The sequence below is a fragment of the Muscardinus avellanarius genome (assembly GCF_963383645.1).
Source record: "Muscardinus avellanarius genome assembly, chromosome: 3".
In the NCBI taxonomy this organism is placed as follows: domain Eukaryota; kingdom Metazoa; phylum Chordata; class Mammalia; order Rodentia; family Gliridae; genus Muscardinus; species Muscardinus avellanarius.
Genome location: NC_137788.1, coordinates 78892252 through 78913208, shown reverse-complemented (window position 1 = coordinate 78913208; position 20957 = coordinate 78892252). Strand labels below are relative to the sequence as shown.

The 20957-nt window shown below is 36.5% G+C and overlaps 1 protein-coding gene across 3 annotated transcripts in view; it reads right to left on the bottom strand.

Annotated features, from left to right (window-relative positions):
• Nucleotides 1–1908: 1908 nt before the first annotated feature.
• The window catches only part of PKN2 (protein kinase N2), a gene marked incomplete at both ends in the record, with an annotated part of 134049 nt that continues 115000 nt past the window's right edge, over nucleotides 1909–20957 (bottom strand). For all 3 annotated transcript variants that reach the window (XM_080690755.1, XM_080690757.1, XM_080690756.1), the window contains 6 exons: nucleotides 1909–2112; nucleotides 2200–2280; nucleotides 2507–2614; nucleotides 8630–8772; nucleotides 17278–17354; nucleotides 19668–19730. In XM_080690755.1, coding sequence (XP_080546881.1) covers nucleotides 1909–2112; nucleotides 2200–2280; nucleotides 2507–2614; nucleotides 8630–8772; nucleotides 17278–17354; nucleotides 19668–19730 — 676 coding nt within the window. The remainder of the gene's footprint in view (nucleotides 2113–2199; nucleotides 2281–2506; nucleotides 2615–8629; nucleotides 8773–17277; nucleotides 17355–19667; nucleotides 19731–20957) is intronic.

Below are 20957 nucleotides of genomic sequence, written 5' to 3'. Positions count from 1 at the left end.
GAGCAGACTGTACCTCAAAAGTATTTAGTGTTTCATTTTAATGATGTGTTAACACTGTTTACTAAATTAAAGCCAGACAATTATGCTTAATTACTCTATTGTACTTTCCCAAGGAAGTTAACTGGCATTTTCAAATAACTTTAAACAACACATGGTTCCTCTTTTTACAATATTTTCTCCCCAAGATCTTGGGTAATAATCAATTTGGAAGGCAATGTAAATTATCTCTGGACAATTTTAATTGTTCTCAGAGTACAATAAAAACATGCCAACACATCCTAAGAAGACTGAAGTATTTACAAATATTTTAAGCTCAACTCTTCATAAATCAGTATGCTTTCATGTTTCTCTTGAGGTTTAGACAAGCAATTTTTAAGAGATGAGCTCACTGTGATTAAAGGTTAATTCAGTATGGTTAGTCAACAACTTGCTATTCCTGAGGTATAATGACCCTAACATGCTAAGCACAGGATCAAAGATGTTATTGTTTAACTAAGGAAAAACAATGAAGTCACAAACTAGGAGGGGAAAATAATTAAAAACAAAAATAAAACAAAAAGACTTCAGGCAAGTGCAAAGTCATGATTTGCAAAAAAGACATACCAAAGAGTATAAAAAGCCACAAACGGATCCTCTGAAGAGTTGTAAAAAAAATATTTGATCAAATTATTTTTGAGACTTTTGAGGTACAGTTTTAGTGTTATAATATTTTTTATAAAATATAGACTGTTTTATCAAAAATATTTATACATTCTGTTACAATATATTGCTTTTGCCCTCAGTAACTGCCAATATAAAATCTGGATCCAGTGGCCTAAAATGTACAAATGCACTTAATGTAAATGCTGGAGTTTGAGGTGTCTGCTTGGCCACTGTACAAAAGTGATGAAGTGGTGAAATTAAATAATAAGCCTACAACACAATACATTACAACTTGCACATATACATGTTCACAGCATGTATACAATGATAATCCCTATGGTTTAACAAAGATACAGTTCCCTTCTACAGCAGACACAAGAACAAGACGAATCAGGTTGATAAATGCAGAATGCATATAAAAAGGGGGTAATCAGTTCACTGATTTTAGAAGACGTATGACCGAACATACTGGGTATTTAGACTTTGGGAATGCAGATCGGTAACAACACAGTATCTTGGTTCAGGCTGGTTAGAAGTCCTCATTCTTAGCTTTTAAGTAAATGCTAAAGTTCCTTTCAGCATTGTTTAATAACAGACTTGTTTGGCAAGTAGCTCTGTTGGAAAGCTATGAGGTTTTGTTACATGGTTGGTAAAGATAAGGCAATAAAAAGTTTTCTCCTGATAAATATAGAAAATTTATAAAAGAAGACATCAATTCATTCTGTTTTTCAAAAAAATCAAGCCACAAAAGGTATATAAACTACTGCTACATTTTTGATAGTATAATAATTTCTTAAAAAAAATAAGAGCAGTTGCCTTAGTCAAACAGAATCATACTTTATGTGAACAATAATAGCATTCCAACCCCTATTTTTTTTCTTTTTGTAAAACTAAACAGTTAAGTGATTCATCTTCCTTCCACTTAAGGCAGACATACGGCAGAGACAGGGACTATAGAAGAGTGGTTCTTTTGTTCTTTTTAAACACAGACTATGACTCCAAATGTATTCATTTGTGATGGATTTTCACGGCTGATGTTCATGTAGCCTAAATTCCATGAACCTGTCTCCAGTGCTCAGATTTATGTTGAAAAACATTTGAGAAGCCACTTTTCAAAAGGTATTAAAATAGTACTTTTAAACAAATCTTCATGTGTTTTTTAAAAAACTCAGAAGCTGTTGGTGGCACAGAGAGCAAACAAAGGGTTGCTATTTTTAAGAGGTCTTCTTGTGAGTCAGTCTGTTTGGTTTCACAGTGTCTAGAAACTTAACACCAATCAGCAATGTAGTCAAAATCTCTGAACATTTCTTGCTCCTCTTCTGAAAGTATCCTTGGTTCTCGAGGTGGAGTCAGAATAGGTGCTTCTGAGGTAAATTCATCATCAAAATTACTAACATCTTCCCGTCCTCTGATGGTAGGCACAAATGGTGGCTTTACTTTTTTGTCCATCAAAGCACTCCAATCAATTAGCTGGATCACAAATATAAAATGACCAGTTTAGTTTTCCTACTCCTAGTTGCTTTAGTTTCATAAAAAATTTTGAACTTTTGTACTTACCCGGAAGAACGGGTGCTTCTTTACATCCTCTGCATCTTTCTCACCAGCTCCAAGGCGCCGTTCAGGATTTCTTCTTAATAGCTAACACAACATATACAAGTTAAAAAAAAAAACAAAACCAATAAAATAAATGTCATTGATAAGGATTTTTCTAACTTTCAAAGACTTAGGTCATTTTGTTTATATTTTTCTGTATCATGCAACATCTATGAACTAAAAAACAACTTTTAGAGGTCTACTGGGAGATTTCCTTTAATATAAAATATTTAGCAATTAAAAAAAAACTGTACCTTAATTTAATTCTTACCCTTCTCATTATAGAAATGGCTTCTGTAGATAAGAACCTTGGATACCTTACTTCATCATTTACAATACTGTCGAAAACTTCCTCTTCATCATCACCAGGAAAGGGAGACTAGAAGAAATATTTTTTACTATATTAAAATGAGTTTCAATATAGTTAAATCTTATCTACTCAAAACCAAGACTCAGGTAGTGAAAAAGAAAAAAACACAAACAAAAAAGGACTATAAATTGCAATAGTTATAGTACAATTATATTATGCAGACGAGTATATACCATATACTCCCCCCCACTGTGGTGCTGTGAATTAAACCAGGAGGCAAACTAAGCTATGTCCCTAGCCTCCCCTTTTTTTTTGTGGTACTGGGGATGGAACCCAGGGCCATTCTACCTCTGAGCAACACCCCCAGCCCTATTTTTTATTCTTTATTTCGAAACAGGGTCTAATTGAGTTGCAAACATGCCTGGCACCCCGGCCCCCTTTTAATAAAAAAAAAAAAATTCATTAAGATGCCCAGGTTGAACCAGGTGTGGTGACACATGCTCGTAATCCCAACATTTGGGAGGCTGAGCCAGGAGGACCACCATTTGAGGACAGCCTTAGCTACTTAGTGAGGGCCTTTGCAACTCAGTGAGACCCTGTTTCAAAATAAAGAATAAAAAAACAGGGTTAGAGGTGTAGCTCGGAGATAGAATGCCCCTGGGTTCCATCCCCAGTACCACACACACAAAACAACAATAGCAAAAACAAACACAAACAAACAAACAAACAAACAAATAAAAAAGAGATGCCCAGGCTGGTCTCACAACTCAATCATCCTGCCTCAGCCATCTAAGTAACTAGACTACAGGTATATGCCACAGTAACAGCAACAGAACATATACTCTTATTGAAAATTTTAAGTTTATTTAATAAACCCCATTAAAAAAAACTTGCTCAAATAACAGAATATCATTTTCATTAAATGTATTTCCATTGGACCTCTTTGTACTTATCCTATTTTAATTCATTCACTTATTTATCTGGCCAGTCAATGTTTAAAAGTGTCTCTTGGACAGTGGGAGAGACACAATTATGAAACACTACAATCTTGAGGAAAGACAGAAGAAACTGGGAAACATAAATATGCTTGATAGTGTTACAATACAGGAAAGCACAGGGTATAATGAAATGCAACAGATAAGGATGTGCTCTGGGTTTCAAAGTTAAAAGCAAATTAGTATTGGCAAAGCACAATTAGGGATTATTAGGTATAATGACTACTAAGAAGCAGTTGCCAACCTACAAGGAATAAAATCCACGCAGGTTGCCATGCATATATTATGGGCTCATAATGACAATTTGATACAAAAGGGTTACCTTCTCACATATGCTGGAAACCTGGCTATGATATGGCTTATTGTCTCAAAATTTCAAATGGTTTAGTGTTTACTTAGTAATTATTCAAAAATCAGGAAAAAATGTCTAAATATAACTTTTTTTTGGTGTGTGTGGTACTGGGGATTAAACCCAGGGATATTCCACCTCTCTACAACACCCCCAGCCCTTTTAAGTTTTGTTTTGAAATAGGGTCTAAGTTGCTGAGAGCCTCACTAAATTGTTGAGGCTGGTCTTGAACCTGGTGATGTTTCCATCTCAGCCTCCAATGTACTGGGATTCCAGTTGTGTGTCACCACATCTGGCTCTAAATATCATTTAATACCTTAAAATTACTGACATGGGCCAGTCTCTCTAACCTTATTTTCTCACTGGTTATCAGTTTACTTAGTCTCATAGGTGCCACCTGGGTGCTTGCTTGCTCTAGAATTAAACAATAAAGGCAAAAAGAAGGCAGTATTAATGTAAAGAATCTTTAATCTGAGGAATTTGTGAAAATGAATTCAGAACACAACTTCTTAAAGCTAAACTGAGGCTGGGCGTGGTGGTACACACTTGTAATCCCAGCACTTGGGAGGCTAAGACAGGTTCGAAGCCAGCCTCAACTACTTAAAGCTAAGCTGACAATTATTACTATTTTTTTCTTTGTGGTACTAGTGATTAAACCCAGGAGTATTCTATCTCTGAACTATGCTCCTAGTCCTATTTTATTTTGAAACAGAATATCACTAAGTTACTGAGAGGACTCACTAAAAATTGCTGAGGCTGGCCTCAAACCTACAATCCTCCTGCCTTAACCTCCCAAGTGCTAGATTACTGGTATGAGCTCCCATACCTGGCTCTGAGTTGCCAATCTTATTGCTTATAACTAAGAAAACTTCATCTCTTTCAGTTACCCAAAGCTTGGCTCATTCGTTTAATCAATTCAAAAATGCATAAATCAAATACCTACTACATGGGACAAATCTAATTTCTTTCAGGGATTAAAATAGCAAGTCAGGAGAAAATTCTATTTCACAAGGTCTCTTAATGAGAATTTCAAGTGGCAATACAAGGAGAGGGAGCTATCTTATCTTCAGCTTGAACAATTTTGTACTTGAAACTATAACTCTACAGGTATCTTGATAAGGAAGAAACATTACATATTTGTTAAAATCTTGGAGTTCCTTATTTTTGCCAACAGACTATATGCTAACAGGGATAAAAGAAGCCTAACAAATATGTTTGAAACACATACAAAAGCCGGGCGTGGTGGTGCATGCTTGTAATCCCAGCATTCAGGAGGCCGACCAGAGGATCGTGGTTCGTGGACAGCCTCCGCTACTTAGTGATGCCCCCCGCAACTTAGTGAGACCCCGTTTCAAATTAAGAATAAAAAATAGGGCGAGGGATGTAGCTTGGAGGTCGAATGCCCCTGGGTTCCATCCCCAGACCTGCAAAAAACAAAACAAAACAAAAAACACACACATACAAAAAGATTCATGCCTATAATTCTAGCACTTGGGAGGCTGAGAGAGTCAGATCTCAAGTTTGAAGCCAGCCCTAGAAATTTAGTGAGATCCTGTTGGCAAATAAAAAATAAAATAGGGCTCGGGGGTGTGGCTTGGTAGTAGAATGTTTCTATGTTCAAACTCTAGCACCATCACAAAAACGGAGAGAAAAAAATTATTTAACAGTCTGTTCTAATATGAGCATGCAAAGCATCCAATGGCATCTAATGCCCAACATTACTTCAAACTTCCCTGCATATTCACTATCATTTGGCACATGGAAAAGGGGACTTGGTATGTTAGTTTATTCCTACCCTGTTCCTAGTCTTCTTAGTCTTCAAACTGAGATGTAGATAAATACAAATTTGAAAATGCATGATATATGGACATAAACATTAGCCAAACCATACTTTCATCACAGTTTATAAAAGTGAAGTAATCAATAATATTATATACAATTGTAGACTGATGAACTCTGAGCTTAGCTCTTTTCCCAGCTACTCTCTTGTGGGGTACTAGAGAGAAATGACAGTGATACCGTGAAGGGCAACAAGACTGAGGCATGCCTTGAATCTTCTGGATCACTAAATCCTTGATCAAGTGGAAGCTAGTTATTTATTTATTTTTGTCATACTGGGGATGGAACCCAGGAGGATTCTACCTCCGGGTCTCACTATGATGCAGAGTGCCTCACTCACAGCTGAGGCTGTGTGTGAGTCTGGGATCCTCCTGTCTCAATCTCCTAAGTACTCTGATTACAAGCATGCAACACCAATACTTTTAAAAACTAAGAAATAAACCAGGCATGGTGGCACATGCTTGTAATTCTCATACTTTGGAGGCTAAGACAGGAGGATGGTGGGTTCTCGGCCAGCCTCAGCTACTAAGTGAGACCCTCTGCAACTTACTGAGACCCTGTTTCAAAATAAAGAAGAAAAAATAGAGGTAGAATGCTCCTGAGTTAAATTCCCAGTGCTGAAAACAAACAAACAAACAAACAAACAAACAAACAAACAACCTAAAATAGGATTTTCTACACTTTTCTGCCAAACCCTGAGGAGGCTTCAAAATTAAGAGGAAGCAAAACCAATTGGCTAATCTTCCATATTACCTCTCATGTAGAGAGAAAATTTTAAGCAAGTACATGATTTCTGGTAATGTAAATTTCATACTTACTTAAATACAAGTAAACAACAAAAGTATTACTTTTTTTCTTTTTTGGTGGTACTGGGAATGGAATGCAGGGGGCATTCTACCTGCAAGCTATACTCCCAGACTTATTTTATTTGGAAACAGGGTCTTGCTAAGTTGTAGATGGCCTAAGTTGCTGAGGCTGGTTGTGAACCTGCCGTCCTTTTGGTTCAGTCTCCCAAGTACTATGTCACCAAGCCCAGTTAAAGTATTACTTTTTTAAAAAGGAAGGGGACAAAAATGGAGTTCAAGCATACCACAGCTTACTAAAACAACTATTAGAATTCTTGCACTCTTAAGAGAGTGAAGATATTGTGGAATAGGACTAAAATGAGCCTTTCCATACTAATGCCATATAGCAGCTTTTCAAAATGCAGGTAAAAAAAATTAGATCTATTGGTCTTAAGAATAGAAAACAAGGTTGAATGAATTGAATACCCTATCCTGAAGCAGCAAAGCATAATAGCTTAGAAATATATTCTGAAGCCAAAGTGACAGAGTTAAAATCCCAGCTCGGGTCATGCGACTTTAAATAAGTTTATGAAACTATTGGTGTCTCCAGTTATGTGTCTAAAAATGGGCAAAAGACTAGTATGAAGCTTATTAAAGGTTGCTGCAAAATTAAAATGAGCTAATATTTATAAAGCAAAAAGAATAGTGTCTAATACATTGTAAATATTATTATTGTCATGTCATTATCGTTGTTGTTGTTATTGTTATTATTATTATTATTATTATTGTTGTTGTTGTTGTTGTTGGTGGTGGTGGTGGTGGTACTGGGGTTCCTGAAAGCCCTTCTACATCCAGGCTACACTCCCAGACCTATTTTTTTTGTATTTTTATTTGGAAACAGGGTCTCTTAAGCCAGTGCGGCTGGCTTCAAACCTGAGCGATCCTCCTGTCTCCACCTCCCAAGCGCGGGGATTACAAGCGTGTGCCACCACGCCCAGTTTATTATTATTATTATTATTATTAACGGTATTGTGGATTGAACTCAAAAGTGTTCTACTACTGAGCTACATCCCTAATGCCCTTTTTATTTTGAGACAAGGTCTCACTAAGTTACTGTGGGCTGGCTTTTAATTTGTGATTCTTCTCTCAACCTCCGAGAACTGGGACTAAAGGTGTGCACCATGGTGCCTAGGTTTGTAAATGACATTTTATTACTGTTTTCTTCCCTCTTTTTCCAGTGATTTCACTCTAATTTGACATATCAAAAGGGGCCGTGTACTTGGACAAATTAAAATAATTTGATGTAAAAGCCAGATTAGTTACAAAGTATAGACAAAAATTTCAACAATTTCTCACATTTGAGAATTTATTGATTCTTAGTTGCTAAACCTAGTCATGCCTTGATTGTGCAAGGAAGGTTGCTGACAATGGGAAAACTGCAAAATAATGAACCAATTCCATAAAATAACCTTTCTTGTATCCAAATCAAATCCTTCAAGTAGTTTTGAATTACTTGTCAAAAAATTTACTCTTTTCCAATTCTACCTCCATTTATCCTCCTAAAAATTTATAACACAATACATTAGACTATTACTTTTACTTTCTTCATATAATTGTCTTTTAAATGTTAAAAAATTTTATGTGAAACTCATTTGTCCCCAGAAATTTATTTTGTTAATCTACAGAAAACATAGGGTAAATATTAATGTTTTCAACTCTATAGATTTTGAAGACAACATTTGTTTTCAACCAATATATAGATGACTTTTCTATAGAGGTACAGAGTACAATCTCTTCATTAGTCTTCCAGCTATTCTATTCCCCGAAATGATCAGTTACATGTTTTATATAAAAATCATAAAACATAACCATAGCACAATACCCAGATATAAGAAACTATTTCTGAAGCATTGTTAATACATTCTACAGATCACATAAAAAACTAAAATAAAATAAAGATGGTAATGTAAAAACATAACCTGTTATTAGCATACTATACTTATAAAACTTAAGTTCCATTTATGCAGAAGACATTATTAGTTGGATTTTATAAATGACATGCTTTAGTTTTTCAATCGTCTTTCCATTCCTTTCTCACCTATTTCCTACTGCTTACCTCACCAACGAGCATTTCATATATAAGTACACCAAGTCCCCACCAATCTACAGCCCTTGTGTAGGATGTCTCTGTTAATACTTCTGGGGCAAGAAACTCAGGAGTTCCACAAAATGTGCTTGTTCTATCTCCATATCCCATTCCTGAAAAAGGTAAAATTTAAATTCTTTGTTAACAAAGAAAATGAATCTAGCATAAAATCAGAAGGTATTCTTAGGGAAAAAAAAAGAAAGCTGCTGTACATGGACATCAAATTCAGACATACAAATACGCTCTAAAAAAATAGTAAAGCTTGGTATAGAAGAAACTTCAAGAACTCATGGAATAAGCTGGGCGTGGTGGCGCACGCTTGTAATCCCTGCGCTTGGGAGGCTGAGACAGGAGGATCACACAGGTTTGAAGTCAGCCTCAGCTACTTAGTGAGGCTCTCAGCAACTTAGTGAGACCCTGTTTCCAAATAAAATATAAAATAGATCTGGGAGCATAGCCTGGAGGTAGAAAGCCTCTGGGTTCCACCCCCAGTATAGCCCCACCCCCAAAAAAAGAACTCATGGAATCTATAGTGAAAACCAGTAGTAAAGAACAGTGGGCTAAGCACAGATATTGAGAAAAAAAAAAGCATTTAAAAAGTGTCCAACAACATGCCTGTAATCTCAGTACTTGGGAGGCAGAGATTGCAGGTTCACAGCTAGCCTCAGCAACTTAGCAAGGCCTTGTTTCAAAGTAAAAAATGGTCTAACTCAGAGGTAGAATGCCCCTGAGTTTGAGTCCCAGTACAAAAAATTAAAATAAAAAAAGTATCCAATACAGGGAAGCCCATTTAGATTTATCAATAGGATGTCAGTAGTATATGACAAATATATAATTACAAAGTTCATGCATTCATTCATTCATTCATTCATTCATTCAACTATATCTTAAAAATTCATTGAATACTTAAGATATACTAAGCACTATGTTATGAACCATGGAAACACAGTTGAATAAGAAGAGGCTATTTGAACCAGGCATGGTGGCCCATGCTTATAATCCCAGCATTTGGGAGGCTGAGACAGGAGAATCACGGTTTGTGGACAACCTCAGCTATTTAGTGGGGCCATCTACAACTTAATGAGACCCTGTTTCCAAATAAAGAATAAAAGATAGGGCTGGAGGTGTAGCTTGAAGGTAGAATGGCCCTGGTTTCCATCCACAGTACCGCAAAACAACCTCCCAAAAAACAAAAAAGAAGGGTCTATTTATGTAGAGGGGAAAGATAGGTGATATCACTTACTGTACAATGTATTAAAGTAAACGTGAAAATATTTATTATAACATTCTGGGGATTATCACTCATACTTTAATCCTAGAAATATTTTTAAATAGGAAGGACTGGCCGGGCATGATGGCACATGCTTGTAATCCAGCATTTGGGAGCCTGAGATAGGAAGGATAGCGGTTCTTGGGACAGCCTCAGCTATAGTGATGTCCTTTGCAACTCAGTGAGACCCTGTTTCAAAATAAAAAATAAGGACTTCCGGGAAGATGGCGACCGAGAAAAGCAGTGTTTACGAGTCCTGCTAACACTCGATCTCTATTGCCACAAAATCAGCACTTTTCATAGCCAGAAAATACTATCAGCAAAGAAGTAAAAAATGTAAATACAAGGGACAGAGAAAAAGAAGACTAGAAGAACAACCAGAGACGAGAAAAGAAATCAGCCCGCATAGCAGTGGCGGAGCCGTGCCGGCGTCATCTTCCCTCACAGCACCAGGCTCCAGAGAAGAAAGGTAAACAAGGAGGTGAAGTGAGCAGCTGCAGATCATTCAGGTGTAATGCAGAAGTTCTTTCAGTGTAAAGAATGCCTAAAATTCCCAGTGGCCAAAGTCATCATGTCTTCCAGGGACTCAAAACAGACCCAGAGCTCAAATCCAGAAAAGAAATACGCCAGCCTCACAGCCGAGGGCGTGGCAGCGGCGTCATATTGCCAGCAGCGGCGGTGAGTTCACCACGCCCCTGACAGCTCCGGATCAGCGCACACAATAACCATAAGTAAAATTGCAGCCCCTACAGGAGAAATCCAGCTCTGCATGCCCAGGGACTTGCGCAGCTTTAATAATCTCCCTGGGTCTGAGATTTTGCAGTCCAACCCAGTGAAGGAGTAGCAGTGGTAGAGATACCACACTCTACATGCAGCTCCCCATGGGAAAACGCTCAGCCTGGCACCCTCATAGTCTCGTGCAGCCTTGATTAACTCCCTGGGTCTGAGACTTTGCGATACAACTCAGTAAAGGAGTAGTGGCGGCTGAGATTATGACAAACTTGAGATCCAGAGCACCCTAAGTGAAGTGGTGGTGACCCGGGAAAGAACCCAGGGAAGGCACAAACTTCTGAAATCATGGGAAAGAGGAACAACAATAGAGCAATGAACGCCCACAACCCCATATCAGAACCTTATAACAAAAATTCAGAGATCCCCAGATGATCAAATCAGGAATATAACTGTAAAAATAATACAGGACCTTCTAAAAGAATTTAGAGAGAGTTTAAAAGAAATAAAGGATGCAATCATTGAAGTAAAGGCATCAAATCAAACTATAAACAATCGATTAGACCACATGGAAAATAGAATCTCGCTCCTAGAAGATGATCTCTCCAAAAACGAACACATAATTTATAACTTAGAAAAAAAAAATCCGACAGCAGGAATCTGACACTGAAGAAATATGGGCCCATTTTAAGAGAGCTAACCTAAAAATAATTAGAATAGAGGAGGGAAAAGAAGGTGAAACCAAAGGGATCAACAATCTGTTCAAAGAAATAATAGCAGAAAATTTTCCAAACATAGAGAAAGAGGTTGATACACAGGTCCAGGAAACTTATAAAACTCCCTTTAGACAGGATCAGAGAAAAGGTTCTCCACACCACATAATTGTCAAAATGACCAATGTAGAAGCCAAGCAGAGAATCTTAAAGGCAACAAAAACAAAAGGCCAAGTGACATTCAGAGGCAAACCAATTAGAATCACCCCAGACTTCCCAAATCAAGTCATGAGAGCCAGAAGGGCTTGGAGTAACATATTCCAAACTCTGAGAGAAAACAACTTCAAGTCAAAAATTTCCTACCCAGCAAAACTATCTATTAAATTAGATGGGGAAATAAGAAGCTTCCATGACAAACAGAAACTGAAAGAATTTATATCTTCAAAACCAGCGCTAGAGAAAATACTCAAGGAGATTAACTACAAAGAAAAAATTGGTAATACACACCAGAACCAGAGAAACAAGATTTTCCATCCAGCAGACAACTAAGCAAAGAATAAAGAGTATTTCAAACAGAAATAAAATCTTAACATGTTAGGAATTAAAAGTTATCTCTCAATAATCACACTGAATATAAATGGCCTCAATTCCCCAATAAAAAGACATAAAGTGGCAAAATGGATTAAAAACCAGAATCCATCCATCTGATGCTTACAAGAAACACACTTGAGACTTCCGGGAAGATGGCGACCGAGAAAAGCGGGGCTTAAGAGTCCCGCTAACAACCAATCTCCATTACCACAAAAAGAGCGCCTTTCATAGCCAGAAAACACCATCACCAGAAAAACAAAAAAAACCACCAGGCTCCAGAGAGAAAGCGGACTGAGAACAGAGCTCAGGGCCACAGAGGAGACACACGCGCCCGAGGACGCGGCAGCAGCGCCATACTGCCGGCGGCAGCGGCGAACTCAACGGACGGCTACAGCAAGCCAGGTGAGCCGCTGCGGAACAGCCAGGCGGGATCTTTCAGTGCAGACAGCATTTAAAGCTCCCAGTGGCTGAGCTCAGCACACGCTGCAGGGATTCAGAGTGGAAATCAAAACCAGAGAAGAAAAAATACGCCAGCCTCATGGCCGAGGGCGTGGCAGAGGCGCCATATTGCCACCGGCGGCGGCAGCAGCAGTGAATTCACCGAGTCCAGTACAGCTACATCTGCGTACTCAAGAACAGTGAGTCAAATTGCGGGCCACAGAGGAGAAATCACAGTATTGGGCCTCCTGGGACTTGACCCAGTGAGGGAGTGGTGGTGGCAGAGATATCACACCATAGGAGAACGTGCAACCTGGCACCCCCCATAGTTTAAAGCAGTCTCTATCGACTCCCTGGGTCGGAGACTCTGTGATACAACCCAGTAAAGGAGTAGTGGGGTCTGAGATAATACAGACTCGAGATCCAGAGCACCTTAAGTGAAGCCATAGTGACCCAAGGGAAGAACCCAGAGAAGGCACAAACCTCCGAAATCATGGGAAAGAGGAATAACACTGGAGTAATGAATGTGCACAACCCCACAACATCAGAACCTGATAAAACAGAAAATCAGAGATTTCTAGAAGATCAAATCAGGAAAATAACTGTAGAAATAATAGAGGTGCTTCGAAAAGAACTCAGAGAGAGCCAAAAAGAGATAAAGGATGCAATTAATGAAGTAAAGGCCTCAATTCAAAGCACAAACAACCAATTAGACCACATGGAGAACAGAATCTCGCTCTTAGAAGATGAGCAATCCAAAAATGAATGCATAGTTTCTAATCTAGAAAAAAATATCCAACAGCAGGAATCTGACATTGAAGAAATATGGGCCCATCTTAAGAGAGCTAACCTAAGAATAATTGGAATAGAGGAGGGAAAAGAAAGTGATACCAAAGGGATCAACAATCTCTTCAAGGAAGTAATAGCAGAAAATTTTCCAAATATAGAGCAAGAGGTTGATACACAGATCCAGGAAACTTATAGAACTCCCTTTAGACAGGATCGGAGAAGAGGATCCCCACGCCACATAATTGTCAAAATGACCAATGTGGAAGCCAAGCAGAGAATCTTAAAGGCAACAAAAACAAAGGGCCAACTGACATTCAGAGGCAAACCAATTAGAATCACTCCAGACTTCCCAAACCAAGTCATGAGAGCCAGAAGGGCTTGGAGTAACATATTCCAAACTCTGAAAGAAAATAACTTCCAGCCAAAAATTTCCTATCCAGCAAAACTTTCTATCAAATTAGATGGAGAAATAAGAAGCTTCCATGACAAACAGAAACTGAAGGAATTTATGTCTTCAAAACCAGCGCTAGAGAAAATACTCAAAGAGATTAACTACAAAGAAGAAATAGGTAACACACACCAGAACCAGAGAAACAAGAGTTTCCATCCAACAGACAACTAAGATTGGTTATCTGTGGAGATTCAATATTTATGTTAGTCTTTTACCTATCTCTAAGTTGTATTGTTTGCCTTTATTGTTGTTAATTTTTAGGATTTCTAGTTGGAATATTAATATACCTTCAGATATAGCATTTGGAAATATTTTATCCAATTCTATTAGTAACTTTTAACTCTGTTTACATTGTCTTTGGATATACAATATTTTATTTTTTAGGGAGTTTGTATATTCTTCTGTTGCCTGTGCCATTGAAATCATATCCAAGAAATCACTGCCAATTTCAATGTTGTGAGGTTTTATGACCCAGATTTTCTCCTAAAAGTTTATAGTCTTAAGATTTATATTTAGGTCTTTTATCTATTTTGAGTTAATACTTGTATATGGGATTAGGTAAAGGTCCAATTTTATTCTTTTCCATGTAATTATTATTTTTCAACAATATTTAGTTAAAAGATTATTATTTCCACCACCAAATGTTCGTGGAAACCTTGTCAAAAATAGCTTGACAATATAGGGAAGAATTTAGCTCTAGGCTTGTATTTAACTCCAATGGTCTATATATCTGCCTTTAGAACAGTACTACACTGTTTCAATTATTGTAGCTTTATATGGTTTGAAATCAGAAAATATATATCTGCTAGCTTTGTTCTTTTTCAAGATCGTTTTGGGTATCTAAAATTCATATTCCATATTAGGATAGATTTTTTTTTTCTGAAAAATAAATATATAAATATATGATAGTTTCACCTAAAAAAAACAGAAAAAAATATGCTCTAGTAAGAAAGAAAGCAAAAAGAAATATTGAAATGCTATCTTTAAATCATCAAACGCTTGGTATCAGACAAATGAAACTGTTATGTGAGATTATCATTTTTAATTTTGGATAAATTGCTATAATACTAGATGTCAACTACTAAGCCAAGCATGGGAAGGAGGGATGGGGAGAGAATGGGGTGGGGATCGGGTGGGGGCTGACTGGGCGATGTGTGCATGTATGTCTACAAAAGTTTGTATCCCACTATGATGTATGAATACAGTGCACCAATAAAATAAAATTAAAAAAAAAAAAAAAGAAACACACTTTACAAGTAAAGATAGTAACAAATTCAAGGTAAAGGGCTGGAGCAAGGTAATTCATGTTAAGTAGCCATCCTAACAAATGTGAAGTAGTATTTCACTATAGTTTTTATTTGTATTTCCTTAATAATTAGTTATATTATGATAATGATGAGTGATATTCATGTGTTTATTGGTCATAAAAATCTTTGGAGATTCATTATCTATTTTAGTCTTTTACCTATTTCTAAATTGTACTGTTTGCTTTTATTGTTGCTAAATTTTAGGATTTATACTTGGAATATTAATATATCTTCAGATATAGCATTTGGAAATATTTTATCCAATTCTATCAGTAACTTTTAAATTCTGTTTACATTGTCTTTGGATGTACAATATTTTTATTTTTTATGAAGTTTGTTTGTTTATTCTTTTGTTGTCTATGCCTTTGGAATTATATTCAAGAAATCACTGCCAATTTCAATGTTGTGAAGTTTTATGACCCAGGTTTTCTTCTAAAAGTTTATAGTCTTAAGATTTACATTTAGGTCTTTTATCTATTTTAAGTTAGTATTTGTACATGGTGTTAGGTAAGGGCCCAATTTTATTCTTTTTCATGTAATTATTATTTTTCAACAATATATGGTGAAAAGATTATTATTTTCTTCACCAAATATTCTTGGAAACCTTGTCAAATCACATATGGAAGAATTTATTTCTAGGCTTTTTATTTTACTCCACTGGTTTATATATCTGCCTTTATAGCAGTACTACACTGTTTCGATTATTGTAGCTTTATAAGGTTTGAAATCAGAAAATGTACATCTTCTAGCTGTGTTCTTTTTTGAGATCATTTTTGGTATTTAGAGTTCATATTTCATGTTAGGATAGATTTTTTTTCTGGAAAAAAAAAGTATGAGTTTCACCTTAAAAAAAAAAAAAAGAAAAAAATATCCTGTGGTAAGAAAGAAAACATATCTCTAAGTGATCAAAAGTTTGATATCAGACAAATAAATCTGTTATGTGAGATTATCATTGATAATTTTGGATAAATTGCTATAATATTAAAAATTAAAAAAGAAACGTTTCAGCAAAAAAAAAAAAAAAAAAAATAGAGCTGGGGATGCATTTCGGTGGTAGAGCACTCCTGGGTTCAGTCTCCAGAACCAAAAAATAAAATAATCAAATGGAAAAAAATAAATAAACAAACAAACAAACAAATAAAAGATTAAAAAATAGGGCTGGGAGTATAGCTCGGAGGTAGAGCACCCCTGGGTTCCATCCCCAGTACTGATCCCCACCCCAAAAAAAAGGCAATTAGGAAAAAAAAAAAAAAAAACTGCTCTAAGAGGAAAATTCCCTAATATTCCCTAATGTACATTCACAAACATATCAAAGCCAATCACTAAGCCAAACATGAGAAGGAGCGAGGGGGAGGGAATGAGGTGGGAATTGGGGAAGGGCTAAATGAGTGATGTGTGCATGTGTGCCTCTACCATCTTGTACCCCATTTAAAATGTATAATTACAATGCACCAAAAAAAAAAAAAAAGAATAAAATAAATAAGGCTGGGGGTGTCACTCAGAGGTAGAATGACCCTGGGCTCCATCCCCAGTACTGCAAATAAATAAATAAATAAATAAATAAATAAATAAATAGGAAGGACTGTTTTCATTTTATATTTGAGGAAATCGACTCAAAGAGGGTAAAAGCACGTTTTTCAAAAACACACAGCAAACATATAGTAAAGAGTAGTCAAACCTAGGATTATCTGATGTCTAACTCCATGATCTTTAAAGTTTCTTATGTGATCTCTGATTCAGATTTCCTCAGCTTACTTATTTACTTTTGAATATACAAAAATATTCTTGATATAGAGAGCTCTATCTCTATTTTTTCCCTATTTAAAGTGTTAATAGTGCTAAAAGGCAGAGAGGTCATTAGATCTATATAATTCATTCTGCAGAATAAAAGTACTAAGTATTTTTAAAGTACTTACAATTATCATACAAAGAGAATCTTAATATTATGCTATACTTTCTAGAAATGTAAATTTTTTTTTTTTTGATGGTACTGGGGATGGAACCCAGGGGCCTGCTACCTCTGGGCTATACTCCCAGACCTATTTTATATTTGGAAACAGGGTCTCTTAAACCAGCTGAGGCTGGCTTCAAACCTGCGCGATCCTCCTGTCTCCGCCTCGCAAGCGTGGGGATTACAAGCATGAGCCACCACGCATAGCCGAAATATAATCTTAAATCTTTAATGTAATAATTAGTTATATAAGCAACCTATACTGTCTTAAAGAATAAATTAAATTAAAAATACATTGTTTTAAGTAGACAAGTCTGAAAACTAGCAAAGTATAAAGGAATGAAAATCCATTAGACAAGAAACCTTAAGAACCAGTTACCTTCTTTGCAAAGGCCAAAATCAGCAATTTTCACAAAGCCCTCTGTGTCTAGCAATAGGTTATCCAATTTCAAATCTCTGTTGAGGATGAAAATAAAATGAAATAAATAAAATCAGTTGAGATATCACAGTAAAAAAAAAAAAAAAAAAAAAAAAGAAACCCAAACATTTCAAAGAAGCCCCATTTTCTCTTTACTAATATCAGCTTTATCATGTTACAATTTGGGATTTTAAATACTATATCATACATCTTCCTTTTGTCAAGTTTATTGCTTTCTATAATAGTTTCTAAAATTTTTTTCTCCTGATATATACATATATATACACATATGTATATGTATGAATATGTGAATGCATTTAAAAAGGATGCTTTTCCTCTTTATATATTTCTGGCTGGGTGTGGTGGTACACTCTTGTAATCCCAGTACTTGGGAGGCTAAGACAGGAGAATTGCAGGTTCTCAACCAACCTCAGCTACTTAGTGAGGCCCTTCATAACTTAATGAGACCCTGTTTCAAAAATAAAAAATAGGGCTGAGGTTGTAGCTCAGAGGTAGAATGTCCCTGAGTTAAAAAATAAAATAGGAATGGGGGGGGGGTCTAGCTCAGAGGTAGAATGCCCTCTGAGCTAAAAAAAAAAATATATATATATATATAAATTGTTAATAAAAATTAGTAGTTAATATTATATATAATATTTCTGTGCTACTGAGAATGGAATCCAAGAGAATGCTGCCTCTGAGCTATACCTCCAGCCCTTTTAATTTGAAAAAGGGTCTCACTAAGTTGCTGAGGCAACTTGTAATATTAAGATTACAGGTGTATGCCATCACACCTAGCTAAATATATGTTTAAAGTATGAAACAGTTCAAATATCTTTTAATTTTATTAATTTGTTATTTGTGATAATCTTTACAGTCCTAGTTTGAAGTTTGTCTTTACCCTATCATGAAAAGTAGTAAACTAACAGTATAATTAAGGTATTGGGGGCAAGTTTATCTTCTAAGAGATAATTAAAAATAAAGAAAAAGCTGATTACACATTAAACTAGTCAAAAATATATAATCTTTTAAGTAAAACAGAACCATGAGGAAATCTTTACCTTTAAAACACTGTTAGGAGTTTGAATAAAGCAAAGCTTAGGGTCTCCTGACTGACTTTCTCATGGTTTACTTGGTTTAGAGCAGTGTTAGTCCAGTAACCTGTTGCAGAACAGCAGCAAAGTGTGGCACAGAGGCTACCTGCTGATCTATGAACTATCACTATCAATAATCGGATAAAGAGCTTGTTCCAGTACATAAATTGACTATGTCACCAATACATTGTTTAGTTCAGATGACAGCAAACAACACTTTTTTTAAAAATTGTGTGGGGGATCAAACCTAGGACCATGCACTTGCTAGACAGCATTTTCCCACTGAATCCCCTTAGCTCCTGAGACTTTTGTGTTTGTGTGTGCTGGGAATTGAACCCAGGGACGTAGTCTACCTATGAGCTATACCACCAGTCCTTTTTATTTTGAAATAGGGTCTCACTCAGTTGTCCAGGCTGGCCTCAAACCTGTGATCCTCTTATCTTAGCCTACTAGGTTCTGGAATTATTGGTATACACCAGTGCACTAGGTTCCCGAGATTTCTTCCTTTTTCTTTTTTTGTGGTACTGGGAATGAAACCCAGGGGCATTCTCCCTGTGAACTATACCCCCAGCCCTATTGTTGTTGTTGTTGTTGTTGTTATTATTATTATTATTATTATTAAATTTATTTTTTTTGCAATACCGGGGATGGAACCCCAAGGCCATTTTACCTCCAAGCTACACCCTCAGCCCTATTTTCCATTCTTTATTTTGAAACAGGGTCTCACTGAGTTGCAGAGGGCCTCACTAAGTAGCTGAGGCTGTCTCTGAACTGCGATCATCCCGTCTCAGCCTCATGAATGCTGGGATTACAAGCGTGCACCACTATGCCTGGCTGAGATTTCCTAAATAAAGAAAAAAATTGTGGAGGCTTGTGCTCTGGCAGAAGATACTTATCTCATTGTGGACACATTTCAAGTAGTATAAAGTACAAAGTATATAAATCTCTAGAGAGGTTTTCTGCAGTATAGGAGTTCAATGCAAAATATTCAGTAAGATCTAATATTGTTGGCAAACTATGTTATCATAAATTATCAACTCATAATTTGACATTTAAATTAGGAAATAGGCAGAGGATTGGGAACCAAGAATTTGACCATATAATTATTGTGTTGATCATATATCTTTCAAAGTTGGGATTTGACTTTTTAGAGCTCACTTAGCACATGAAGTAGAAAATTAGAAAGGTGAAATATCCGAGTTATGTTTAATTCTAATTCACAACAAAGTTATTAGAAAAAATAAAAAATTTTCTTACCTATAAACAATTTTGTGTTCATGTAAATACTGCAACCCAAGAACTACACACGCAGCATAAAATCTGTTTGAAGAATTAAATCAAAAGAAGTTTAATAGATTTCATTGCTCTTGAATCCCAGTATATATTTTCCTGCTTCAAAGCACAATTCTAGTTAATTAAGCCCACAGATACTATTTAGTCTTTACTACATACAACACATTGTGCTTGATAATAGGTATAAAATAAAAAAATGAGAAAAGTAGTCTTCACAATGGAGGCCATTAACTTTGCTTGGTAGAATAACTGAGGACCACAGACAGGACATTTAATCCAGTTCTGTAGGAGGAATTACAGGCTATCCCCTAAAAGGGAAAAAAGGAACAGAGGTGTGAAAGCCCTAATATGTTTGACAACTAACAACGAGTTTGGTGCAGATAAGGTAAAGGATGGTTGTATGTAGAAAAAATGCAGTAGGAATTAGGCTGAAAAGACAGACTTGGTGATGGATTCTAAATGCTCTGTTATGGATACTGAAATTTCTTCTCTTAGTAATAGGAAGTCAAATAATTTTCTTTTTTTTTTTTTTTTTTTTTTTGCGGATCTGGGGATGGAACCCAGGGGTATTTAACCTCCGAGCTACACCTTCTGCCCTATTTTTTCTTTAATTTGAAACCGGGTCTCACTGAGTTGCAGAGGCCTCACTAAGTAGCTGAGGCTGTCCGCGAACCGCGATCCTCCAGGTCTCAGCCTCCCAAATGCTGGGATTACAAGCGTGCGCCACCACACCCGGCAATTTTCTATCAGGGGAGAAGAATCATATTTATTTTAGAATTTTTTTTCTGATAGTATGTAAAGTTGAAGAAGTAGGTAGAAATCCAAAGGAAAAAATAACAGATAAGACTTATGATAGTGCAGATGAAGATGAGAAAGAGCATCTAGTGTAGTAGCAACAAACAAGATGATTCAAGAGAAACTTAAAACATCAGCATGACAGGATATTGTATCTCAAACTATACAGCATGAGGAAACGGGAGGAGCTGAAGGTGATGCTCAAGCTTTCCATTTTAGAGGAAAGAATAGGTAAAGAAATTCAGAAGTACAGCCAGGCGTGGTGGTGCACGCTTGTAATCCCAGCATTTGGGAGGCTGAGACCAGAGGATCGCAGTTCCCGGACAGCCTCGGCTACTTAGTGAGACCCTCTGCAACTCAGTGAGACCCGGTTCAAAATAAAGAATAAAACATAGGGCAGGGGGTGTAGCTCGGAGGTCAAATGCCCCTGTGTTCCATCCCCAGACCCGCAAAAAAAAA